At 31.7% G+C, this 27,905-nt stretch overlaps 3 protein-coding genes across 5 annotated transcripts in view; 1 reads left to right on the top strand and 2 right to left on the bottom strand.

Moving 5' to 3' along the window:
* LOC126740106 (fatty acid-binding protein, adipocyte) overlaps positions 1–27,905 on the bottom strand; it is a 484,513-nt gene that overhangs the window by 70,550 nt on the left and 386,058 nt on the right. The gene's annotated exons all lie outside the window — the stretch shown is intronic.
* On the top strand, positions 1,182–27,564 carry LOC126740095 (neprilysin-4-like). Its single transcript, XM_050445986.1, has 14 exons — positions 1,182–1,429; positions 6,963–7,130; positions 7,191–7,507; positions 7,554–7,832; positions 7,981–8,094; positions 12,304–12,563; positions 12,615–12,726; positions 12,787–12,910; positions 13,011–13,164; positions 22,688–22,746; positions 22,810–22,861; positions 22,931–23,129; positions 26,875–27,033; positions 27,259–27,564. Exons 1-14 carry the CDS (start codon positions 1,339–1,341, stop codon positions 27,448–27,450), a joined length of 2,280 nt encoding a protein of 759 aa, XP_050301943.1. The 5' UTR covers positions 1,182–1,338; the 3' UTR covers positions 27,451–27,564.
* LOC126740104 (uncharacterized) lies at positions 14,062–15,321 on the bottom strand. The gene is made up of 2 exons (XM_050446009.1): positions 14,706–15,321; positions 14,062–14,641 (listed from the first exon to the last, which is right to left on the bottom strand). Exons 1-2 carry the CDS (start codon positions 15,039–15,041, stop codon positions 14,126–14,128), a joined length of 852 nt encoding a protein of 283 aa, XP_050301966.1. The 5' UTR covers positions 15,042–15,321; the 3' UTR covers positions 14,062–14,125.

Raw genomic sequence — 27,905 nt, 5'->3', positions numbered from 1 at the left:
AGGGAAAGACATACTGGACGACAAGAGCTAGAGAACCTATACACGGGCCAACCCGCTAAGAAGTGAGCTTCAAAATGTTCATGGCTTTAATGTCACTGATCAAACAAGAAGAAATAGGCTACATGAAAACAAGTTGTGCACCAGACATCCTGTTAAACCAGCAATACTGTTCCGTGGAAACGCAAGGATAGGCCGAAAAACTTCAGCATTTACATGAGGGTGAATAGGCATGCATTCTTTTTACCAATAAACAAAGGTTTGTTTTATGTCATGATTTAAGGTTTTCGTTCTAGCTAGCTATGGGTGTGGCAAACACCTGGCAATGGGTCTCACTTGCAAATCACTTAAGAAGTTGACAGACACCAAGACGGAACATTGATGGTTTGAGCTCGAGTTGTGAGTCGATGGTAGTTTTGCAATTTTTTGGTCTCCATTAAAAAATTCTTAACAGCAAACAAAGCGCTACAAGTCTTGGTTAAAATGTACTTATACAATTCCGCATGTTGCAATAACCGCTAAATACTTTTTTAACCTGCACAAAGGACTGCGCAATCCCTTGATTTAAATCTTATCGAGCACGTTTGGGATGTGTTGAAATCGTGTGTTTTATGTTTTAAATCATGGAATAATGCTCCAGACTAGGGAATAGTTACTGAACTGTATACAATGGCTACGAATTAAACAAAACAACATTGACAATTTAGTTAGGAGCTTAACAAACAAATGTCTAGATATTTTTACCAACAATGTTTGACAAGGGTAGTCATACATTTTATTAACAAGGTTCTTTTCCTTTCTTTTGTTAAATTCATGATTAGCAGTTTTTCCAAAATTAATTCAGATCTGTTTAATTTTATTATTTTCTCAATTTTCATTTAATACCTTTGTTCCTTAGACTATTTGGATGTACGTATTTCAGATACACGTGGTTCACATTCAGTTTATTTTACTTCTTGAAATATTATATTTAATATAGCCTTTTTATCATAAAACTTGCAATGGGAATTTCCCGTTTGTAATAAAAATATATTACATAGCTTAATTGACGTGTATTACTTTTTCTTACCCTGTCCTCCCCTGGATCCTTTCTAATCGATCAATCAACCATGTCTGCAATTTAAGATTAGATTTATCAAAACAAAGCATGCTAAGTCCTAAAGATAATATTTTTAAAGGCAAATTAATTGTTGAGTGAAATCAAAATGTGTGCCAATAGATCAATTTTGATAATCACCTAAGGATTAAATGTGTTACCGGATAAAATGATATAGTTTCCTTGGTTTTGACAAGTTACAGTTCGCTTTTTACGTTTGTTTAATCAGTTGCTAGTAAATTTGTATGTGTTGTGAAACTATGAAGATATTCGTGTTTATTTTTCTAATAGTTCTCATTGGTAAGGAGGATGCCAAAACAGTTTCCAGTGATGAAGGTAAGCTTATGTTACGTCAGATTAGCAAGAATTATAATTTAATCTTACCGAAAAAAGTGAAGTATACAGGAATCACTTAAAGTTATAGTTTTGAAATTGAAATAAACATATTTTATGTAATTAATTTAATTAATAGATTTTAAAATAAAAATGATAACGCAAAATGTCGTCATTTGCGTGATCTGTAAGTGCTAGTATTATAAAGGTCAAAAATTATTTATAAAGTAAAATTTAGTTGCCTTAGTTGCTTATTGAAAATATTGATTATATTTTTTTCATAAATGTTTGCCCTGCATGTGTAAAAATGTTAAAAACACTTATTACAGAGCCCTTATCAAAATTATAAAATTTCGGGTAAATCGTATTAAAGAACCTTCTAAATATTATAAACAAGAATACAAGTAGATATGTAGTTTTTTCATCTAAAGTCCAAGCAACTTTTATGAATTAAATTGTACTTAATATCAATTGTCACATGCTTGTTCAAATATTGCAAATCAAATTACTTTATCTGTTTACTGTTCTAATATCTTGAAAGATTTATTTTTAGACTAATAGAGAGAAAATAGCTAATACAGGGTGTCTCAACAAGACCGTTAGCTTTGAATTAGCCGTACATTTATTTATACAAATAGTACGATGTTTATTTGCTGATAGCGACACGTTTAGACGTTACACAACACTAATAAAACAATCAACGTTTAATTATTATACAAATTCTAAAATTGGGTACGGTAACTACCAAAAAAAGGGTAAATTATGCGGAAACAGGTCAGAAATTGTAAATAATTTTCCATCGGATTAATACATTTAAAGAGTCAATAGTTCTTAATTTAATTTAGGAAAAAAATAAGGAAAATTCATGTTGCTGAATGAAAAAACAGTATTGCTGATCAACTCGTTAAAAATCTATTCGCAATGAGAGAAACTTTGGCGAAGAATCCAGGCGTTTCGATTCGGCTACCGTCGTTAGGCATTGAATATTACCAGACCTATTCTGCAACGAGTTGTGATAAACGATATGTATTTGCACACGTGCAAGATAAAATTAAAGTAAAAACTCTTTAATTTTTCTCTAATTAGATACTTTCGGGCACTAGATGGCCGAATTTAGAGTTCTGAAAACCTTCGTGTATCAACAACCGATGCGCCGCAAATGATCGTTTGTGTGTGCATTTTGGACTGACGATTGATTCGACCGTATTTCTTCGAAAGTTCAACTTGAACTATGGTTAATGATATACGGTATCAGGAAATATTAAGAGAGTTTTTGTTGTTTTGATCTCAGTTAGATTAAACTGATGTGAAGGATTTATTCAGCACGCAAAACAAAGCTATTACTGCGAAATAAAATAAATAATACTGCACTATTATGAAGCTTAAAACCCAGACGGTATACTGAATGCCGACCACAAAAATGCCAACCATACCTATTATACCTGCAGCCTTGAGAAAACTCTCAGAAAATCAAAAATCCATAGAAAAGAAAAAGAGAGATTAAAATTACGGGTTTGGCATTAGGACTGCGTTTTGGGAACATGTATAATGATAACACTTAAAGTAGTTTTGATATGCGTTCTTTGAAGCTAATTCGCCAGATAGTAAAAAATTAAACTTTGATCTACTGTAACATGTTGGGGAACTATTCTGGTATACAGAGGAATCGAAGAAAGCATACAAGCTGGAGTGTACAAAAAAAGATATGAAACTTTCTACTTCTTGGGAATTCATGCTTTGTGAAATTATCATTACATCATATGGAATTCCAGTTAAAAATATTTACTTATACTCGTAAATATTAATTATAATTCCGATATATTCATAAAATAGATGAAATTATGTTATGTAACCAAGCAGTCTCAAGGGTATTGCGAACTCACCTAAGATAACCTCAACGCTGTTGTGAGAATTTCTAATGGCACTGTATTATCTGAAGATATAAAATAATAATATAGGTTCCAGAACATAGTAGAGGAAAAAGGGGACCTGCTACCCCCTATATTAGACCACAATCTTCACAAAAGTTGTCAAAACTTACTGTCAGATAAATTAATTCCTGGGTAAGGCACACTTAATACACCGGATAGAAATAAGACAATTAAAATGAAGGCATAATGTTTATAAGATTTAAACGTGAAACAGCCACTATCATTCGTCTAGTATGAACAAAGTGAAAATATAAATAAGAATGAAAATGGCACGAATCACGGAAAATCCCAATAAAGGAGATTTAAAAAGCATTGGAGCAATCAAATGGACTCCGCATTAAGGAACCTGTATCCGCATTATGCCTCATCATACAATATACTTGACGATATTCATTCAATTAAAAACAGAACTACTAAAAAAATAGAGTTAGAATAATTTTACTTAAATGTTAAATTAAAGTTAAAGTTAGAATATAAATACGTTGCCTGCTCTGCATGTTTTTTGTAAGCAAATTGTTTTCTCTGATTTTTGTGACATTTTACAAAAGGGAAGATATTAATGTTCACGTTCTTAGATATACAGAAGAGCCTCTATTATTTTAATTTCTTATACACGCTTCTTTTACGTTATTACTTAAGCAAACTGAAGGCTCATTCTATGAATATTATATTTGTGAATGAATGTTCTTAATTAAAAATATTTAAATATGTAATAATTTAATATCGAAAGTCATTTGTATTAAAATCAGTTCTTTTTATCATTTTTTATGAGTAAATTAAAGGAAATCTCCATCAGTATAAAAAGCATGAAAATACTGACCATAATCTAATCTAGCTTGACTTAAATTTAAGTGTTCCGAGAATTAAACCTAAAATTATAAATTACCGAGATGTTGGATTGTTTCATCATAAAAGCTTTGTGTATTACTTGAAAAATGTTTGATGGGGCAATTGTTTCACTGAAAAATGATGAACGCAAAAATTGGTTACTTATTTGCAGTCCAAATTTTACTTTTATACTTGTATATCATATGAGTTACCAAGAAAACACCTCCCTGGATAGATGAAAAATCCAAATAGTTTAAAACGTCGTAGTCCTGTCGTGTTACTAAAGAGCAAGCGAGGGCTAGACTATAAAAAACGGCAAAAAGCTTGTTTGGAATACAAGTTTATAGGTACAACATCTTTGACATAGTCGAGGAAATAAATGTTTATTATAGAAAAATAATCTTGTAGCTTAAATGATTCGGATAAGATTAATTTATATTTTGTGATTAATTATTTATAATATACGGGAAGCCCCATTGAACATTATATTAAAAAACAATCATTTAAAAATAAAAAATTGTAAATTTTAACAAATATAGACTTAATACAATTATAACGGCAAAAAAGTAATTCGAATAGTTAAAGTATAGTAAACACAAACTAGTCTGTAACTTTTATTTTTCTAGTGCAAATCTGCCGCTTCTTTCTCATCTTACCCAACATTTTCACTGCTTTGATGAATTAACTGTGAAGGGGGTCAGCTCTACCATAAAGTGAACAATGCGATCGCGTAAAGCACCAAGAAAGATTCTAATATTAAAAGGGCGGATAAAAATTCATGATCACCAACTGAAAAAGAAACAAAAATTGATGAACTCAACATATCAGGAGAAGTCGAAACTCCAGATGCTCTTTTTTAAGATGAAGCATTTCATCTAAATGCAAACTTACAAAATTCAGGCTTGTGGGAAAATTATATAAGCAAAAGTTTGCGTAAAATTCCGTTAAATGAAAAATTAAAGAGATCCTTTTTTTCTATAAATGCCGAAAATAGAAAATGTTTTTCTGTTCATTACAATAGATTACTTGTACACGGCGAATATTTGGAGCGACAGTGGGTACTATATTCAATTTCTAAAGATTCTGTCTTTTGCTTCTGCTGTAAGCTTTTTCTTTAACACAATGAATGTTCTTTTTTATCGACTAGTGGATAAAATGATTAAAGTAATAAAGCTGCTACTTTATGGAGGTATGAAAAAAGCAAAATTCATCTCGCCAGTTTTGAAAAGTGGAAAAAGCTCGAAATAAATTCAATTAAAAAATCTCAATTTGATCCAAAAACAGGAAGAGTATTGGAAGACAATTTTAGAGAGACTGTTTGCTTTAATAAGATTATAAGGAGCTTGCAATCTTACTTTAAGGGGAACAACAGAAGCTTGGTATACGTCAGATACAAGGCAATTTTCTTAAATTTCTCGAATATCTTGCTTTATTCGGTCCAATTATAAATGAACACCCTAAAAAAATGCAAAGTTAAGAACTTTGTACTATGTCTATTATTTGGGAAAAATATTCAGAATGAAATAATTAAACTTTTTGTTGCAAGCTGCAAAATATTTTTTAATAATTTTTGATTGTACGCCACATGTTAGTCATGAAGAACAAAAAATGACAGTTGTTATCAGATTTATGACACTAGAAGGTAATAAATAATAGAATCATTTTTTAGGCTTCGAATCCTTAAATGAAAGGTTCAACTGGTAATGCATTACGAATAGAAAATGAAACTCTGGCGACAGATATTTCTAGATATAAGTTTATGGTAGCTTTGTTTGTAAGCTACAACATTTTATTCAAAATTAATATTAGCAGTAAACTTCTCCAGTCGAGAGATCTAAACTTCAAGCGCGTACTGAGCAGTTTATTATCACTAACACTTTTTTAGAAAAAATGCAATCTGATATTGGTTTTGAACAAATCATCATTAATTCTAAAATTGTCGCTGAGGATCTCGAGATTTTTGAACAACGTTCAGTATTTGCACAATAAAAATCGAGAAGCAATATGAAAACATTCCCAGAAATTAAAACAAACCTTGACATTTAATATTAAAAAAGATATTGACGCTACTGATTTGTGTGATGAATTACGAATGATTGCACGAGGAGTGTAGTACTAAAATACGTTTCATAACATAAATTGTCAGATCTTGTACCTAATTTAAATGATACAATATAGATTTTGCGAACAATTTCAATTTCGGTTACTAGTGGCGAACGTAGATTCTCAAAATTAAAATTGATTAATACCTACCTGCGCTCAACTTTGACTCAAGAACTACTTGTAAGTTTAGTGATAGTTTCTAGGGAACCCGAAAAACAGATTTGTCATAAATTGCCATGGAAATATTTTGCTCTGTACTCTTTAATGCACTCAAAGTAAAAAAAATATTTCTTTTGTTTTAAAGAAAGAATTACATTAAATTGGAATGCACCAAAAATTTCTAACCAATTAAATACTTGAAACTTTTAAACCAACGGTTTTCGACTTCGAAAATAAATAATAAAATCAGGATGCTGAAAAGGAGATCCAAAATTCTAATCTAAAAGAACTTTTCCACAAAAAATCATAATTTTTTAAGGACACACATTATAATTGCCAGCAATCTGCATCATCCACAATGTACATGTTTAACCATAATTTTTTCATTTATTGTAAAAAATATCACAGCGGTACAAAACTCAATATTTATTAACATTTTTCAAAAGATACTTTTAAAACATGATTAAAATTTGGACATAAAGCAAATTTTATCTGATATATTTAATAAATTTCAGAATTCAACGAATGGAAATATATGAACTTAAGTGCAGACCCATGCGAGAACTTTTACGAATACACTTGCGGCAATTTTGAACATTTTTACCCTATTGCTGACGATACCATTGCTTCCCTTATGGATCAGTTTAGTTTATTGGAAGATAAACTAGCAGCAGTTACTAATGGTACTATTCGTATATATTTTATTTTTTCTATAGACAAAAGAGAACTTTTTTAACTTTTAGATATTTTAAAATCTGATATAAAACCCAACGATCCAGAAGCACTGAAAAAGGCTAAATCAGCTTATTTGGCTTGCACTGAAACCGTTTTTATGGATAATTTTGAATTAATCAATCCGGAAGTTAGAGTCATACAAAAATATAGAGGATTTCCAGTGTTGGGACAGACAGAATTCTTCGGATCAAATTCCTCAGAACTTAGTGAAGAACATTTTGGATGGAATGAGTTGGCCGACATGGCAGCTGAATTTGGAATTAACATTTTCCTTACTCCTAGTCTGTATTTTGATACACAAAACGCATCCAGAAATATATTAAGGGTAATAATTAAATGGTTTATTTTTTAAGGTAACAATCAAATTACAGATTTCGACTGATGCAATGGAAGTTCCCGTGCAATTCAGACCACATCGTTCACCATCATATGAGGATGCAATCGAAGAGGGCTTTTTTAAAATGGCCACAACAAACCGCCGAACGAACGGTACTCTGAGAAGTTATGGGAAAACTTTGACCTCAATGGAAATTTTATTAAGAAAATTGGTTTTAAAATTAAAAAGAATATTGGGAAGTGACAGAAGCGATGAATATTTATTTGAACGAGTGGCTAATATTTCAAACTTTTTAGTTGGTGTTTATTATGGTGTAAGAATAGAATAATAACTTATTAGATATTGTACCTATCCACCCTTATTGTTTAATAATCTTTTTTCAAACACTCTATATATTAAGAATTTGAATTGTCTTATTCTTAATAATAAGTGTATACATATTTCGATAAAATATTTTCTAGTATATACCAGAAGGTACAGAAGTCTCTCCAATAACCAACGATACAACAGCCTACGTGGTAACGCTAAAACAACTTAACGAATGGACCCAAAAACATTTTGGTAATAGTGTTCAGGTAAAATATTATTTTACTATCATGTAAGATATTTCATATAATATCCAAGTTACCAGAATCAATAATTTATATCTATAAGCATAATGGCATGGGTAATAGCTCAATTCTCATCAGCCATTTACTTTTTTATCCTTATGACTTACTTAAAATCTCAACACTAAAAGCCAAATATTAGTTCGGAATATTGCTGCACTGATTACACCATCTGGTCTATTTAAGTTTAATATATACGAAATGATAGTAAATGTGATGACGGTAAATTATTTATAAGGGAATTTGGTGATGATTTTTAGCACTGCGAACATTGCGATTTGATTTTGGCAAATGCTATATAAATACAAATCATTGCATTTTTCTACTTCCGATAGCATCCTATCAATATCGGCTTGCGATAGTCTGCCTTTATTAATCTTGATGGCAATATTTTTTTCTCTGCCTGAGCTTGTGTCTTTCGTAGAAACGTTTAGAACGTCATTCGCATCTATATCAAAAGTGACTTCAATTTTTGGTACCCCTTGTGGTGTTCTGAACCTACCAGGTTGGATTCTGCTCCTTTTTTCGGCTACCTTGTCAACCGCCTCATTTTCTATATACCCAGCATGTCCCGAAATCCATGTTTGGGTAATTTTGTTTCCTTCTCCAAGCAGTATGAGTTCGTTTTTGCAGCTCTATATTGCTCTAGATGTGCAAATAGGACATTCTAATGCTTTTAGAGCATCCTGACTGTCACTGTAAATTGTTATGGTTTTGTTTTCAAGTTGCATTTGTTAAGCATTCTTGCACAGATTTCAATGGCATGTACTTCCGCCTGAAAAATTGATGAGTGTTTCCCAAGGCAGATAGATCTTTCTGTCCTTGGATTAGTGCAGTATATTACAGCTCCTACTCTAAAATTAGTTTCGTATCTGAATATACTCGGATGTCCGCTTTCTTTAGTTCTATTCATTTCTGATCCCAGTCCGCTCGGTATGGTATGTTGACCGAGTAAGAACTCGTGTTTAGTGTTTTTCTTGGCATTAAATCTGATGGCTTACCAAGTGTGTGATTATACAACTTCTCAACCAGTTCAGTTGATTTCATCCAGACTGTGATTGCTGAGATGCCACTTATGACATGGTGCAGCTTGCAAGTAGTTCTTTGAAGGCCGTTGAGTTTTGTTTTCTCCAGTTGTTGCTTTGCTCCACCACACCACAGAGCCGTAGGATATCGTCCGTCTGATGACCTAAGTGTATAACCACTGCATCTGTTTTGGGTTCATTCCCCATGTTTTGCCGCATACCTGCGACAGTTCCATTCACAAGTTTTGCTTTCTTGATTTATTTTATTATCCCAGTTTTTTTTTTGAAGGTTGTCCTAAGATATTTTGCCTCCGTTGCAAAATGGATGATTTTACCTCTCAGAATTGGCGGTTTAAGTTCTCTTATATTCCTTTCTTTGGTGAATGCCACGATCACCATTTTATGCAGATTAATGGATAATTCCTCCCTCTCGCATCATTTCAGATGATCTTCAGCACTTCTTGTAGCCGTTGAGATTGCTTTGTCATTTTTTTTTTAATAGGATCAACAGATCATCTGCGTAAGCTTGGACTTTGACCTTTTACAGTCGAATTATGGCCAATAGGTCGTAAACGAGTAGCGACCATAGGAGAGTAGATAGGCCCTGAAGTGCACACGTTCGCCCTGTAAGGTGGCCGTTATTCTTTTGTCACTTAGGATTACTTTGATCCAGTTGCAGATAAGAGGGCTGACTCCTTTTGCTGCTGTCGATTCATAGAGCGAGCATAACAGTGCGTTGTTGAAGGCCGCTTCCATGTCTAAGAAGGCCACCACTGCCACTTCCTTTTGTTTCAGCGAGTTAAGATTGTTGGGAGCTAAGTCTGTTTATTCACCTGCCTGCTAGGCGTAGATGCGAAGATGTCTCGGCAATTGGTCGGCCGGCTTTCAGTATGTATGTTACGTTGATGGTTTTCCAGCACGTTAGAATGTACCCCCATGGCTCAAACTGGCTCTAAGTAGTGCTAACAGGTGGGGTAAAAGACTTGTACTATAACTGCTGAATGATAACTGCATACAATTTATTAGAAATATTAAAAATGACGAAGCTCTAAAATATGCACAATCATTTGTCGCTTTCATTTTAAGATGAAATAAGTCGTAACAAAGTACAGCTACCGGAAAATGCCTCTAGAAGACCAGCTAAAGCTTAGTAAGCATTTTAGTTACCTTAAAAAGTAACGTTGTTTACATTGGATTATGAAGTTAATCTTCTTCAAATAATTTTAGTAATTACTCGTCCATCCATCTCAATTCCAAGAGATAATAGGTCTATGTCCACAAGAAGTACTGCTCTGCTACAAGAGAACTGCTGCTTGGACAGCTGCACATTGACCAATAGCTTTATCTGAATTGATGCTCTGGTTAAACTGTTTGCCATTGAAGAAGTTCTACTCACTAACTAATACAATATCGTATACTCCTTAATGCCGTTGGATTGTTTGGAAGATCTTTTCTGAACCTTCTTTTAAGCTCATCGGCAAAATGATTAACCAGCCTACTACCAAAGTCCTCACCTCCAAGATATGTGTCGCCAGGCGTCGCTTTTACTCCAATTCAAGCCCTTCATCAATGGTTAAAATGGAGACATCAAAGGTACCTCCACCCAAGTCAAAGATGAGAACATTCTTTTTTATCCTTCAGTACTTACAAAGTCTATTTAGGTTTTCAGTTATTTACCAGTCCTTGGCTATTGAATAATTATGTACAATTATGTCTTCTGCATAACTTAAAATACAATTTTTTCCTCTTCTTAATTTTAGGAATACGATTACGTCATATGCATGGTCATGGTTAAATTTATTATAGTTGGTCTATAGATAGCCTTCCACGATAACTCACTGGTCTATGGTGACTTACTTCATTGCTTTCGCGAGTTTCCATCAACCCAATAAAATCAATACCACTTCCTTCGATTTTTTTTCTTAGCTTCACCAGGTCTGCATAGTTATAATATAATTATATGTCTATGTGAATCTACTTAAAGTATTGAAGTAGATAGTTAACTACTTCTGCTGCTTTCTTGCTTTTCATATGTTGTAGTTTTTTATACAGAGTCGACGAGAAGATGACATTTACTTGTCAGAAAAAGAATAAGAGGGTTTTTTTTAATAAATTTGAGAGTATAAGCAAGTCTCTATCATTTTGTAGAAACATATCCATACACTAAAATTACATTGATAGCCTAAAGCAAACCGGAGACTTATCATGAAAGATTATAACCCTGACATTACTGTTGTATTATTAAATAGTTATAAAACTTTATTCTTTAATTATTACACTCACTGCTATATCTAGAATCTCTAGAATTATAAGTATTCAAGACATAAGTTTCTTTTTAGTAGTGATCAGATTTACCTTTAGTAGATTGGTAATTGCCATATATTTCCTGGGTAAGCATGGTAAAGTCTTTCAGTTATTGAAAGAACATGCTAGACTGAGCAAATAATACTTTCATGCGTCCTTTACATCTCTTTTATTATTTAACAGTCTTATCATTCGACAAAAATATCTACCTTACTTCTTCTTGATAGGTACAGCCTGATATCGTTTAAGAAATAATTATCAATGACTGCCCTTTTCTGTTATCCGTTATGATAGGATTTATAAATGATGAGAGATGTTTTAGTTAGTTTACTCCCCTTTACTTTCGCTATAGGACATGACTCATAGGACTCGATTTTCTAATCGCCTATGAATTCGTTATCATTTTCTGCTTTTTTGTAAGCCACCTCTTTGAAAACTTCTTATTTGGATTTTAAGATACCAGTTGCATTGCGAAAGCTCCCTGAGTCAGTTTTTTAAATTCAAATTAGAGTTTGCATCAAAGAAATCAAACGGATCGTATCACAGTAAATAACAAATCTAAGTTTAGGCTAGAAAACTGAAATATTATTTGTTTGGTGTTGGTACCGCCTACACATAGTTCAAATTAGATCCTTAAATGAGTGAAACTACGTATAATTCATCTTTAAAGTCCATTAATTTATCTCTTCAATCCTAAATTAGGCTTATCTTATCGATGAGATTGCGGCCCTAATAGTATTCCTGCGTAGAAATTGTATATACGATACCACAAGAAGGATTTACAAAATTATTCCACATAAATGCTTAGAATAAATCATCAAAGTTTTTTGTATTTTTTCACTTTTAGCTAGATTGGGTTGAATATGTAAAACGGCTACTTCAGTTCACTCACGTAGATGTAGATGAAAACTTTTTAGTATTACATCCTACCGATTTGCACACAAGCCTCTATGGAGTACTCAACTGGGTCAGAATGAACGATCATGAAATAATAAAAAGCGCTGCCTTACTCAGAGTTTTTGTCTACACAGCAACGGATAGCGACTCAGAAAGCAGGACTTATTTTAATGACTACTTAAAGGCTACTAAAAAAACTATTTATCCAAGGTAAAAAGAAGTTATTTAGTTTTTCTTCGAGATTTTTTAAAAATATTTTAGGTGGGAATACTGCACAAGGAAAATTATAGATGCGACTGACACCCTTTCGTTAGGATTGGCGGTGGCGTATGAATATCAGTTAAAATATTTTGACACTAGCAAGCTAACAGATGTATGTTTAATTTTAATTTAAAAAATGATAATTTTTTATGGTTGTTCTCTTATACATTAGGCCCTATCTATGGTCAATAACCTTCAGTCAACGTTTAAGGAAATAATAAATGAAACGGAATGGATGGATGACGATTCAAAAGCAGCTGCTTTAACTAAAGCTGATAATATTATTACTCTTCTTGGTAAGTATAACTATAAAGAATCAATTATCTTAAAAAAAGAAACATATTATATTATTGTTTCAATATTATATTCTGAATTGAGAGCTTTTACGTTTTTTAGGATATCCTGAATTTATAAAAAATGCGACCCTTCTAGACCAGTTTTATCAGAACCTCCAAATAACTACATGGGACCATTTTGAAAATTCCAAGCAGCTTAGAGCTTTTAAAAATTCTTATACTTTAAATATGATTAATTATAGGCAAAGAAAGGCGTAAGTTTTTTATTGTCAATATTACTGCATTGAATGCAGTGCAAGTGAATCTTTGGTTTTAATGCTATCATTCATTTTCGCCACAAAAGTTTTGTTATTTTTATAATTTAAAATAATAGGGATTTATCTCTATAATTTTAAAACAACAGTGGACATTCTGTTTTAGTGCAATATCTTATATATTAAACAGAAATCACTGACAATTTTGATATAGTTAATAATTTAAAAAAATATTTGTTGTAAGATTTTAAAAAATCTGTTTGAAAAATATTCAATTTTAGAGAAACATCCATACACGAGATTAAAATAGTAATAATTCACTTATAAAAACAACATATTTAATATTTTTATCATATGCAAGCAATCTTAAGATTGGCCTTTTCTAAATGTTGAAGAAATTTTTTTTATTCCAAAAACGAATTGGACAGGAACACATAACTTCGAGAACATGTATAATTAATAATAGTTAGGAAAGCTCTAGGTACAATATTATTGTAGATATTTCGGTTTTTACACAGAATGTTCCTTTTAAAGAACTCACGACTCGAAATTGCTGATCGCTTATGAAAATCTTTTTTAATTTTGCAATACGATTGGGTAAAAAGTTACAGGTATTTGAATTTTCAAGGACGTGTTATTTGATAATGGGCTTGTTGCCGACTTTTTTTTCGCAATTTTTTTCATAGAATTCAACAACACTTAACATCCTAAATAAACTGTAAAAATTTCAGCTTTCTATGTATATCCAATCTTTAGATATTCGACGTTAAATATTAAATATCCGTAAAAGCCGCTCTTTCCATTTTTGACGTCACGCCGCAGCAGCTCTCTGCGGGCGGCCGACCCCGAACGCATTTGAGTCCGACATTTCAGTGTTTTTGATGTTATTATCGTCTAGTTCGCCGCTATAAAAAAGGGTCTATTTTGTTTGATGCCTGAATGTAATAAAACACTATTATTATTAGTTCTCCATATATTGCATATTGTCAGAATCCGACATACTTAGCTGTGATAAGCTAAATGTGGACGTAGAGCCACTAGTGGAAATAGAGATAGAATTATTTTTTTCAGCAAACCGCATGATCTTCGAATCATTTTGCTTAAATGTACATTTTCTTTTTTTCTTCTCTTTTTCCACTGGCACCAAATCATCTGGCATACATTGAATTCCCTTGCTGGGACTTTCCACCTTAAATAAAACTTGAATGCCTACATCTTTTTGTTTCGGTTCTGTTTCGCTTGTCACGTTATCTTCCTGCTTAACATCCTCAAATTCAGCAGAAGTCCCAGGAAGTAGTAAACTGTGAATCAAAGACCGCTGTTCTTTTTTTTGTAAAAACTTCGACTGTTTCGCTTTATGTGCTGTTACTCGACTTTTTTGGCAATCAAAAAATCTCGGTACTACATTTGGCTTAATAAGAATATTACCTTTTTTCATAGTTTTTAAATACATATAATTTTCTATGTCTTCTTTTACCTAAAAGAGGTTAAAGATATAAAATATTTTTTATTCTGCGTTATTATCGCAAACTTTAACTTACATCAAAATGATCCTCGCAACAATAAACGTGTGATTTACCAGAAACAAAAACTTCTCGACGCATAGCTTTTTGCCAAACCTTCCTAGCTGTAGGATCAGAAGGCACGTTTATAAATAGCTTCTCAGGGGCATTTTTTGAGGTATTAGGACACTCAGGTACAATACAATATTTCCTCGTAGTTTTTTTGTCACTCATGGTACACCAGAAATTAAATTTAAAAAAATTACAGAACAGAAAACACCACACGAATACTCGCAACAGACTAAACAAACACGTTAATTCGATTTCCACTGTTTCTGGCCGTCTCCCGATACCGTGGCGCGGTCGCACCTGCATCGTGACGTTACCCAAAGCTCCGCCCCGTTTTCGCGTGGAGCAACTTTGTTAATTTTTTTAAGGGGTTAAGAGTAGGAATAAAAATCTAAAAATTTGGGAATTTACTTTATACGTGTTTTTCTTTCGATTTGTAAAATAAAAAAAAATTGAGAACGGGCCCATTTGCTCTTCCCATTTAAATTGCTTCTTACAAGTGAATCAAATGAAAGTATTTTCTATTAACCATCATCTGAATAAGTCATTAAATCTGAGTTTTCTATTTTAGACCAGGTTGCATTTATTTAATATTTCGTTTTTGATTAAACTTATCCATTTTTACTACGAAACAATGTTAATAATACACAATTATTTATGTATTATAGCCATATAAAGTTTTTTTCATGTTCTTCAATAATTTCTGTTTCAAATTATTTAATATATTTTCTACATTTTTGGATATTTTTAGGCAAAAGATATTATTTTTAATATCTTTCAGGCATTTCAAGTGATTTCTTAATTAAAAAAAAAGCATTTTAGATTAGTATTTATGCCTTATCATTTAAAATAGTTTTGTAGAATTAGTTGTATTTTGTATACCTTTGTAAGTCGTTCAGACTTTTTGAATGTCAAATAATTTTTCATTCTATATGTCTCTTCAAGAACTTGAAATTATGTTTCCTCTTAGGCTCTTAACATGATGTTGTATATCTGCCAGGAATTTGATACATAATATTAATAACTAAATACGCATAAACATAACTAAATATTATTACACATAAACTAACATGACGAAATACTAGAACTTGGAACAACGAACACAGATATAATCCGATGGTATATACTTATATAGAAATAAAAAGAGGGAAATTAGAAACAAGATCCGAGACGCTAAAGAAAAATGGATAACAGACAGATGCAGAAAAATGGAAGAGCTAGAAAGGAAACACTCTTTTCGACATGTACAAGAAAGTTAGGGAAATTGCGGGCCTATATACTAAAAAAGATACTAATATGCTGGATACAGACAGTCTAATCATTGAGGAACATGACGTTTTTGAAGCCTGGAGTTGAGACAGAGCTATGAGATGACAATAGATCAGATCAACCAGACCATTACTAGCGTGGAAGGTCCAGAAATCCTAAAGTCTGAAGGACTATATAGCATAAACTCTGCAAAATCTAAAAAAGCAACCGGACTAAATGATATTCTAGTGCAACTTTTGAAAATGATCCAGGAAGACAAAATCTTAGCTAAGCTATTCAGTGCAGTGTCCACCATTGGGAAAATACCGGAGGACTGGCTGACGTCCGTGTTTAAAACAGTGCCTAAAACACAACGTGCAAATAAATTCAGTGATTACAGATTGATGTCTTATGAGCCACCTACTAAAACTGTTTCTTAGCAATAATCCTAGAAGAATACGCACCAAATAAAAAAATAATAATAAATGCCTAAAACATACTTCTTCAAAAGTGTCGCGATCAATGTAAAGACATTTTCGTAGGTTCTATAGACTATGAGGAAGCATTAGATAGGTTACAACACGAAAAACTTATAGACATATTGAGGAGTATTGAGGGTACTATGATGACAGAGATATACGCATAATTAAGAAACGTATTGGCGACCAAAGACAGTGGTCCGAGTCAATGGAAAACTAACCGACGAATGCCAGATTCAGCGTGGCATGAGGCAGGGATCCATATACTGTCTCCATTGTTGTTCAATCTACATTTTGATAAAATATTTAAATAGGCGTTGCATAACCAGGAGTGCGGAGTTAAGATTTCACTGATCTATACTGCAATCTTATGTGACGATCTTCAGAACTTTTAACATATTTTACCATTAAAACTGAGTTCATGGTTTTCAAATATTATTCGTATAATGATGCTGCACTGCAACTAAATGATCAAAGCATTGAAAGAGATCCATGTTTCAAATATTTTGGTTGTTACATTGCAGAGTATCTCGACCTAGATAAAGAAGTCAAGTGCAGAATCAAGTTGGGCCGCGCAACATTTCAAATAATAAGATCACTTTTCTGCAATAATAATTTAAATTAAAAGCTTCGCCAAAGAGTGATAAAGTGCTACATATGATCCATATTGTTGAATGGGGCAGAGATTTGGAACTTAAAAGCAGCATCCGTTTACCGCCTCGAACATTTTAAATGTGGCTACATAGACATACAGTTTGGCCCAAATTGGGTGTACATGTATGGGTATCTTGGAAACTATAAGAGATAGAAAATTGGTTAAATGGGGAAAGTTGTAGGATATTTGGTTACCAATTTAGTGCCGCTTTCAGAACGATTTCATCTTTTTCCGATTTTGAAATATTTGGAAAAAATCAAAAAGTTGCATTATGGAAAAAGGGCTGTATTTTTTTTATTTCAACGTATTTTTAAAATCTGTAAAAACATTATTAGGACAACTTTTTAAGGAAAAACGCATACCTGTATTCAGTTTTTGTTTTCGACGTTTCGGTTCTGAGTTTCCATCCTCAACTTCTTTTTTTCTTATGGCGGCCATTTTGTTTTTTTGCTGAATTAAAAAGATCTTTTTCTTCCCTTTAAAATGATGTATAACACTTTATGAAAATATTTTGTGTTTAAGTCAAAAAATTAGATAGTTTATTTTTCGCTGAGTTGGCCATGACTTTTATTGGCATTTTTGTCATACACACAATTTTTATTCACTTACTAACTTGCTAACTTATACTTTTACGTAATTTATAACTAAAACAATTAACTACTTGTAACAATAATATTAAATTAAACTATTCAAAATGACGGTCATTTTTGTTAAAACATTTTTCACATTTCTTTAAAACACTTCTAGTTACCTTGCGCAGGGTGTTTCTATTTATATTATTAAAGACATTCCGAACCCTATCCTCTAGTTGTTCGAATGTCGCAGGAGGTTCAAATTCGTAAACTTCATTTTTAACATATCCCCAAAGATGAAAATCCAGGGGTGTAATATCTGGAGACCTAGCTGGCCAATTTACAGCACCACGGTTCGCGATAAGTTTATTATTTAATGCTTGCGTTAACAAGTTTTGAACGTCCCGAGTATTATGTGCGGGACACCCATCCTGTTGAAACCACACATCACTCCGTATTTGTTCTTTAGGTATTATAGCTCTCACGGCAGGTAATATCTGCTCTTCCAAAAGATTTAAATATCTTTGACCCGTCAGTGTATGGTTATAAATAAAGGGCCCAATAAGGTGATTAAAAACAACTATAGCATTTTACTTGAAAATTATTTTGTGGAGTGGGTAATTAACTCACCGTACATACCACACCATACATTAAATCCAAATCTTACTTGTAGTCTACGTTCAGCTACTTCATGAGGATTCTCAGTAGCCCAAAAGTGACGATTATGCCTGTTAAATACTCCGTAGTTGCTAAAAAGACGTTTCGTCGGTCCAAATAATTTTCCTGCTGAAATTAGGTATCTCTTGACATTGCCTTACAAACAAGTTTGAAAATTCTAATCGTCTTGGGTAGTCTGTATCCCTTAAACCTTGAACAATAGTAGGCTTATATGGATGATATTTTTTTTTAAGGACTCTTTGAATGGTAGTCCTTGGTATATTCATATCAGTTGCAGCTTTTCGGGTCGATGTTTTCGGGTTGGCGTTAAATGATCTAAAATGTTTTCATCGCGAGCTTCATTGTCCCTTTGATAATTTTCTGGCGTCGGTATTTCAAAACTTCCATGAGTTCTAAGGTTCATGACAAGCCTAGCGAATAGTCTTGGACCTGGCTGTTGTCTCTCAGGATACAGTTCCAAATATCTAGCGATTAGAAGATTTGCATTTCTATTACATGTAATATAACATTCCTATATGTCAAATTTTTCTTCACTGGTATATCGCATGGCTATTTTCGGAAATTAAAAATTTAAACAAAACTCTGTAACTAAAGACAAATGAAAACAATTAGATACGAAAAAACTATTTTCCACTAACAAGAACAAGAACAAAAAATTAACAAGATAAGAACTACTAAACAAGATAAAAAGTTCAAAAAATCAAAAAATCAAATAAATAATATTTTTCAAAACTGTCAGTAAATGACGCTAAATCATTAAGCAATAATAATTGTTTATACGACAAATGGCCTCCGTAGTCATGGCCAACTCCGCGGAAAATGAACTTTGTAACTTTTTGACATAAGAATGAAATATTTTCATAAAGTGTTATACATCATTTTAAAGGGAAAAAAAAGATCTTTTTAATTTAACAAAATGGCCGCCATAAGAAAAAAAGAAGTTGAGGATGGAATCTCAGAACCGAAACGTCGCAAACAAAAACTGAATTCAGGTATGCATTGTCCGTAAAAAGTTGTCCCAATAATGTTTTTACAGATTTTAAAAATACATTGAAATAAAAAAAATACAGCCCTTTTTCCATAATGCAACTTTTTGATTTTATCCAAATATTTCAAAATCGGAAAAAGATAAAATCGTTCTGAAAGCGGCACTAAATTGGTAACTAAATGCCCTACAACTTTCCCTATTTAACCAATTTTCTATCTCTTATAGTTTCCAAGATACCCATACATGTACACCCAATTTGGGCCACACTGTATACTCCGAATTTAATGCCATCTTCCTGGTGAAGACCTGATACGGCACTAGAAGAAGAATAATTACTACACAAATTTAAAAGAAAAAACGATACCAAAAGCTAAATTATAAGCTGAGTGTCAAAGTTGTAAGAAAGACTGTAATCTAGCAGTTACAGATAAAATTATTAAGTCGGTTAATAAGACATATACATATAAAAAGATGGAATTTATCAACAGATCTACCAAAGGATTTAGAATTAAGCATTATCTCAGTTTGTTTGACAGTCTGGTGTTCCCAATGTTGGAATATAGTTGCATTGTATGGTCTCCACAATATAAAGTGTAGAATAAAACGTATGCAACGTAAATTCCTAAACATATTTTTCATAAAATATGCATATTATCCAATTTAAAGCTATAACCAGTGATTATTATTACATGTATTTAAAAGGTTTTCTGTTACGCATAGACATACCAAAATGCTTCTATTCTTTGTCAATACTAATAACGCCAGCCAAAGAAGAAGTTTTAATTACAATTTTCCCAGGAAAAACTTGCCGTACTCTATTAATAACATATACACTGCTTTCATTTCAAAACAAAACACTCTTAATAACTTATTAAAAAAAAACACGTCAACCGATATATACAGGGGGGACGCTTAATTTTATATTGGACAAAGTTCTATCAATCACCTCTAGCTAACTTCACTTTGATATGTCAAATAAGAACCCTCATCGTATGACACATTATTGTAAGCAGCATTAAAATGTATATTCAACAGTACCATAAAAATTAAATCGGTTGACATACCAGCGAATAATGAGGTAAAATGTCATGGTAATAATGAATATTGTATCGACGTCATACTTAGATATATTAAATGGCTATCCTACGAGTATAGTGTGATACACCATTTTAAAAGGCATACAATCTACCACCCAACGGTGTATAAAAAATGTAAGTTTATAGACTTATAAGCAGTAAGGGTGTAAAAAGATGCTTAAAAGATAAACAATTTAATTAGTTCACAGAATTTATTTTATTAAGTGCTCAAAATGTGCTTTGTTATTCGCCAGATAACATTGGCAAGTGTTTGTCCGCTAATATCTCTATAATCGCCAGTAATTCGATCCTTTAAATCATTAATATTTTCATGTGGGATTTCATAACTTTGCTTTTTAAATACCCCTGAAGGAAAAAATCTAGTGGTGTTAAGTCTGGTGATCGTGCGGGCTATTTAATTGCATCACTCTCGAAGTGTCAAAGTGTAGTGCGGTGGATCTCCATCTTATTGGGAATTCAAATTATTTTCGATAAGGATCCCAACACCATTGTCATCCACTTGATTTTCCAAAGATTGGACGATTGAAGGATATATTGTATTTTCCACGAGGTCTAAATAATTTTATCCAGTTAATTTACCTTCCAAAAAAATGCCACGATGATTTTGTTCTCATAAGTTTCTGCCCATACATTATTTTTTTCAGGATACTGAGTCTAATCCTCAGGAAAAAGATGGATTTTAATTATCCGAGTATCTACCGTTATGCCGGTTTACTAGTCCATTTAGAAAAAGATTGACTCGTCACTTAAGCAGAAGTTCTTTACCAAATGGGTGTCCTCGTCAATTTGCTATATATCAGTTCGCAAAATTCAATTCTCAGATCAAAATCCTCTTCTCTAGTTGTTGAAGGATTTGACTTTTGTATGGAAAAAAACTTAATTTTTTCAAAATTTTATGTACAAAACCTGTTGAAATATTAGTTAACTCTGCAACTTTGGGGATACATAATGTTGGATCCATTGAGAATTGTCCCAGTACCTCAATTTGGCAAGCTTCATTAACAACCCTTTCCTTCGTATACTTTTTATTGCAAACAGATCCCGTTTCCTTAAACTTCCTAATTATATATTCCTATCTCCTGGTTTTTAAAAGTATTAAAAATGCTAGTTACTGTAGGTGGAGAAGTGATTGACAACTTTGTTAAATATAAAATTAAACGTCCCCCTGTACATTTAAATTGACGTGTTGTATGACTGTTTCTAGATGCAAAACTGCTCATATTAGCTTACGAAAGTATTATCGTAGTTTTGATTTTCACAAGAAAGTTGAGGTGTTATAATATATAAGAAGTGTTTTAGTGTTTTATACTATTATATACGTTGTATATACTATTAGCATATTGAATTTAATGTTTATATAAACATAAATACTCTATGAGAATTAAAAAGTATAATAGTATATTCAGAGTGTTTCAGAATGAACTAATCAATTGAATCCTTAAGTGGTTTTAAAACTAATTTAAATAAGCCTATGTTTTAAACATGTTTTGAGCTACACCATGGTAAAGTTTTAATAAAAAATTTGTTCTTTATTATATCGTTTTTTCTGAACTTGGTTGGCAGAAACATGAAGTTTTGAGAAAAAAAAATTAACTTTTATCATATTTTCTAAACGATTACATACATTGTTCTAAATGTATTAACGACAGTCTTTTTTAAATATTTGAGGCGGACGAAAGTGGGTTTCGAGAAAATCAGCAAAAACATATTGCAGTGTATCTTAAATTTCTAGTAAATTTTAATTATACGGTTATACAGCTCCAGTTTCATAGTATGAACCACAGATATAAATAGCTCCGCGGAGCTATTTACATCTGTGGTTATGTACCTTCTCTATTTATGTGTTAGTGTAAGAACAACTAGTTATGTGTATGAACCTTCTCTATTTTGTTATATTAAATAAATCAAATTCAATTTCAAAAATTACTTTACTATCATAAACATAAAAGTTGTTAACAAAAGCTAAATAAAGTGAAAAATAAAGATATTTACTAAAGCTCTCTAAAGTATACATTTTAAAAATAATAATAAAAATAAGAATAAAATGTAGGCCGTTACTTGGTAACAACATAAAAGTGTATAAAGGTACAGACTACATTTAAAAAATAATACAATAGAACAAACTTGAGTTAAAACAATACAAAAAGAATATAAAAGAATCATTTTATGTGCCTCGTTAAAATATTTATAGAACTAACAAACATATATACTTAATATACATATTTTCTTTTTTAGATGGGAAAAATCACCCTTTAATGCTAACGCTTACATGAATAGACAAAATAATAGAATAAGTAAGTTTTTATGATGACTTATGATGAAAAGCATATGATGATAAACTATTTTAATAATTTTAGTTCTTCCTGTGTCTATGTTAACATCCATATTCTTTCAAGGATCTACTAGTAGGTATGATTCTTAGTTAAATTAAAATAACATTAGATATATTTTATAATAAAAATTTGTAAATTTTTATAGCATATTAGACTACAGTCGTTTAGGAATGATCATATCCCATGAAATGACACACGGTTTTGATAGCCAAGGCTTTCTCTATAATCAATTTGGGATTATCGAACCATGGTGGACAGAACAAACTATTGAAAATTTTAAGAATAACTCTGAGTGCTTTGTGGAACAATATTCCAATTATACTATACCAGAAATTAATGTTCGGGTAGGTAGAGAGAGTCATAGATATTCATTTTTAAATAAAATTTATTTATTAGAATAAGGATCATAAAATTATATTAGTTCATGAGTAAACTTTAAATTAATATAATAGTAACATAGTTAAAAAAAATAATATAAAAATAAAAGATATAAAGCAAATCAATAAAATCACAAGAATACAAATTTATTAATGTAGGATAAATATCTATAAAATATTGCAATATGACATTTAATAGCCATTTTTGTATTAAACACATCCTAAATTGAAACCAATTAGAAAAAGGTCGATCTTCCCTTCGATTAATCGGTGCGCATTGTACTGTCTCGTACTCATCCTTTACTGACCGTATTTGCATAAATTTTATAAATAATAGTTCTAATTTTGTCTATACACTTTTCATTATTTGTATTAGTTTATGTTTTGACGTATATGTCTTATGTTTTGACAATAATAATTATTGACTCTTTGGTTCAATTCGAATTTGGATTTCAACTTATTAATTTTTAATTTGTTGAAAATTAATTACGTTGAAAATATTTTACAGCGCAATAACAAGAAAGATTATTATAATATAGATAGTAGTTTAATTTTATACAAAAATTTCCTATTTATAATTCTGTAAAAACGAATGGGCAACAAATTGAATGTTTCAGTACCCATTAATTGACAGCCTTTGTCAAACTCAGCAGAATATAATAATATAGCAACACGTAAATTAAATTATTATTGCAATATTAATTGTACTAGTGGAGTTACTGCATTGAAACATGCTGGGATTTTTTAACAAAACAATAATAACTAACCACTAACAAGGATAACAGGAAAAGTCTTTTATTGTTTTATTATGTAAAATAATGTGCAAAGGTGAAATCCTGATGTACTGGCTATTTAGGTGATTCCCCTCCAAAAAAAAAAAAATTAAAAATCGATCTTTAAATTTCATTGGGTTTATGCCAATTAGCAAAATAAAAAATTATTTAGAAGTTAGGCAAACAAGCAAACTCTTATTATTAACTTAATTTTGGCGTTCTATCTGTTGACGACTAACGACTGCTCAGTTTCTTTCGAGAAAACTTTATTAAAAGTGACTTTTGGAGTATCAAAATACATAAAGTAAATAATTTAACAGCAGATTCCTTTTTAAAAATAAATAAAGTTAAGTAAAATTTTCCTAGTCTGAAAGTCAAAGACAACCAAGATACAGGGTGATAAACCTAATGTAATTTTTTGAATATTAGTCAGAAATTTAGTATTTATTTTTCGTTCTTAGCAAAATTTGGACAACGAGTTTTTTTATAAGGCAAATCTTAAAATTAACCTTTTTTAAAATTATTTCATAGAGGGCACCACCAGCAACAATTTGATTTTTTTTAAACTCTGTAACTTTTTTAGGTTTGGCATAATTCAATTTTCTATTTGACATATGCATTTTACAAACAGATTTGTTTGCAACCCTACATAATCAACATGACGGTATTAGAACCAATTGAATGTCAAATGTTAGGAATCTTCTCTAATGATTCCAAAATTGAGACTCGTTCAGGCTGCAGTGTATTATGTGGGCCATTTTAATATATGCACCCAAATTGCTTCGAAAGTAAGCTAGATATAGAAAAATGTTTGATGAATGATAAAAGTCACTCAGGATAAAGGGAGACATACTCGTATATCGGTGGAGGTTATTTTGACCTTGAGATAATTTTTTAAGATCAATTTAAGGTCAGAGTATTTTTAAAAGGGAACCTCTATGTTTTGTTAACGTATCAAAAAAAGCGGGAAATTTTACCTTTAAAATGATATTTCTAACTTTGTTATCGTAACCTTGAAGAACCAAGATCAAATTAAAAAAATTGACGAAAAACAAATAAAAACACAAAGTCACGGTCTCACAACATGTAATTAAACGGGCTACACGTGTTTCGCTCTAGTTAGAGCATCATCAGGTCTTTAGAAGCCATCCACACACTTCACAGTACATCCACATAGTTCACAGAAGAATGGATGAGATTTTTGGAAATTAAAAAAAGCTGTTGATAAATGTTTCTGTTTTAATTAAACATTTTAAAAATATTTTAGGAAGTGGATCAAGTACAAATATTTAAATAACTTTAATCATCTTAACCTTAAGATCAATTATGTAATTTTCAAGTTCGACTGATTTCATTCATTAGGAAACAACGACGTGGAGGTAATAATAACTCCTGTTCCTTTGGAGTTCTTGATTAGCGTGAGTCTTCTTGCCCTTCACGAATTTAACTACAAAGCAAATCTAGTTAACTCTATTTGGCTGAAGACACAACGTTAAACTGTGAAAGCCTATGAAGTTTCTTTATGGTGCTTAACAAAGTTTGTCTTGGAATCTCAGCGCATGCTTCACGAATCTGATTTTGCAGTTATCCTTTGTCGTAGGTCATTATTGACAAACAACATTCTTCAAATAACTTCACAAATAAATATCTGGAGAGGCCATATCAAGTAAGTTTGCAGGCCAGTTAACCGGACCTTCTCCCCTGGCTGCCTATTTCTTAGCAACTCCAAGTAGCTGTGTTGAACAATATTAGCCCCAAAGAAATAAGGTCCAATCAAATAATCATTTACAATCCCTCATGATACCAGCTTGGGCTTCAGCGATGTTGATGATCTACTTCTCTCTGCCAGTGAGTATTTTCATTTGACCAATAATAGCAATTGTGTCTATTAAGTTGCCTATCACTTTTAAATATTGCTTCATTAGATAACAAGGCAAAGTTGAAGAAGTCTGGATTTTCTGCAATGCCTATTGGCAAAATTCAACGCACTGTTGCATATGATTCACCTGTAACGCTTGAAACAAAGTAATATAGTATGCATGGTATTTAAAGATTTTTAGAATTCTTTAAAACGTTTTTCTTGGTATACTATGTTCCTATTGGACTTGGCGACTGCTAATATGCGGATCGAGATAAATGAAAGTACAGTTAGGGCATGAGGATTGTTTTTGTTGTACTTATGGGACTTTCGCTCATGAACAAGAACTGCTTGATCCATCTGCTAAAGTACTTTAAGTAAAACTTTTCGCTCTTTTCAAATCCGCTACGCAAAATAGGGATTCCCATTTAAAAAAATTATTTTGATCTTGAATTGAACTTAAAAAATAATTCCAAGATCAGAATGACCTTCACAGACACAGGTCATCTTTTGTCGACTTTCCTCTTAAAAAATATAATGTCTGTATCAAGCTTAATTTCGAAACAATTTGGGTGCATATATTATAATATCCCACTCGATACATCGCTGCCTGAACGTGTCTCATTTTTGGAATCATTTGTGTAGATTCTTAATACTTGACATTCAATTGGTCCTAATGTCATGTCGATTGTGTAGGGTTTGATGAGAGCAAAGATTAGTGAAATAGACTCCACTCTGCCTCCAGTAGACAAAGCAAGTTAGTTGCTTCCTACAGGTTCTTTCCATGCTAGTCCCTGCAATCATATAAATTCCACCAAAGAGGAAGCGAATATTACATAGTTATGTAAAAAATTTGTAGAAAAAAGCAATTTTTTATTGCAAGATTTAAAAGTTGTGATATGAGAGCTTTAATTTAAATTGCTATCGTGTGTCAGATGAAAATTTAGCGCGAACTTAGCTCTCTTATCACCGTGCCCTGATTTGGACATCCCTCATACTTATATCTATGATTCTTTTAGAAAGCAAGTTGAAAATCCATCTGATCATGTAAATAAATGTTTTTTGCCTATTTATTATATAGATGAACGGCAGTGGAAGTCTAAATGAAAATTTGGCTGACAACGGTGGACTTCGTATAGCTTTTAGAGCTATGAAACACATTCTGGATCAACAGAATTCAATTAAATTGGGTTCAAATGAACTTACTCCCGAACAACTATTTTTTGTTGGTTATGGAACTGTAAGTATAGTAACTCCAAATTTAAAAACTGAATTGAATTTGTCGAATTATATTTAAACAAACAAATAAATGTTCCGTGTTACATCAGTTCTTAAACTTTTTAAAAGTTAAAATATTAAGGGACTATTTAAGTTTAAATGGTTAAGAATAGAGTTCTATTGAAATATCTTAATAGAAATTGCTATTAAAATAATCTTCGATTAATTGGCCGTGGTCCTTTTTTAGATGTGGTGCTCTTCAGAATCTGTGTCCTACCTAACTGCGCTTGCAAAATCTTGTAACACAACTACTAACTGCCATGCCAGATCTCAGCTAAGGGTTAACGGAGTAGTATCCAATATGGAAGACTTCGCCAATACCTTTAATTGTCCATTGGGCAGTCCTATGAATCCAGAAAATAAATGCATACTGTGGTAAACAGGCGGAGTTTTTGGAGTCGTTACTCTAATGTAAATTTTAATAAATAGATAAGAATAAGCACATACAATATTCAATTTTTTGTTAGGATAAATAAAACTTTATTATACTCAAGTGTTTTTGATTATGAATTTACCCTCATTACAGTCAAGATTTGTATAATTTATTGTTGGAAATTTACCATGTTATTTAAAACAAATTAAGAAATATTTTCATTATATCGAAATAAGATTTTTCTGGATATGCTACATATATTAAGTAGCTACTAAAAGTTTATTTAACTAATAGAAGCGACCAAGGTTGCTCATTTTTTGAAGAAAATAGTCGAGGATATTATTCTGCGCTATTAAAACTATTGTATTAATGAGTTCTAGCATTTACATCTTCCTTTAAGCAGGGACTAATTTTGACATTGAGTTTTTTTAAACAATTGTCATTTTACTATACAAGGTGTT

This window comes from Anthonomus grandis, chromosome 9, assembly GCF_022605725.1.
Source record: "Anthonomus grandis grandis chromosome 9, icAntGran1.3, whole genome shotgun sequence".
NCBI classification, from domain to species: Eukaryota; Metazoa; Arthropoda; class Insecta; order Coleoptera; family Curculionidae; genus Anthonomus; species Anthonomus grandis.
This window is presented reverse-complemented; position numbering and strand designations above follow the sequence as displayed.

Bases quoted from the DNA above. Each gene is read 5' to 3' on its own strand.
- LOC126740095 (XM_050445986.1), top strand. From the start codon at position 1,339: ATGTGTTGTGAAACTATGAAGATATTCGTGTTTATTTTTCTAATAGTT. The intron at 12,911-13,010 runs GTAAGTATAACT...TACGTTTTTTAG, and splicing joins TAATATTATTACTCTTCTTG to GATATCCTGAATTTATAAAA. The intron at 22,862-22,930 runs GTATGATTCTTA...AAATTTTTATAG, and splicing joins TTTCAAGGATCTACTAGTAG to CATATTAGACTACAGTCGTT.
- LOC126740104 (XM_050446009.1), bottom strand. From the start codon at position 15,041: ATGCAGGTGCGACCGCGCCACGGTATCGGGAGACGGCCAGAAACAGTG. The intron at 14,642-14,705 runs GTAAGTTAAAGT...AACCTCTTTTAG, and splicing joins GTTGCGAGGATCATTTTGAT to GTAAAAGAAGACATAGAAAA.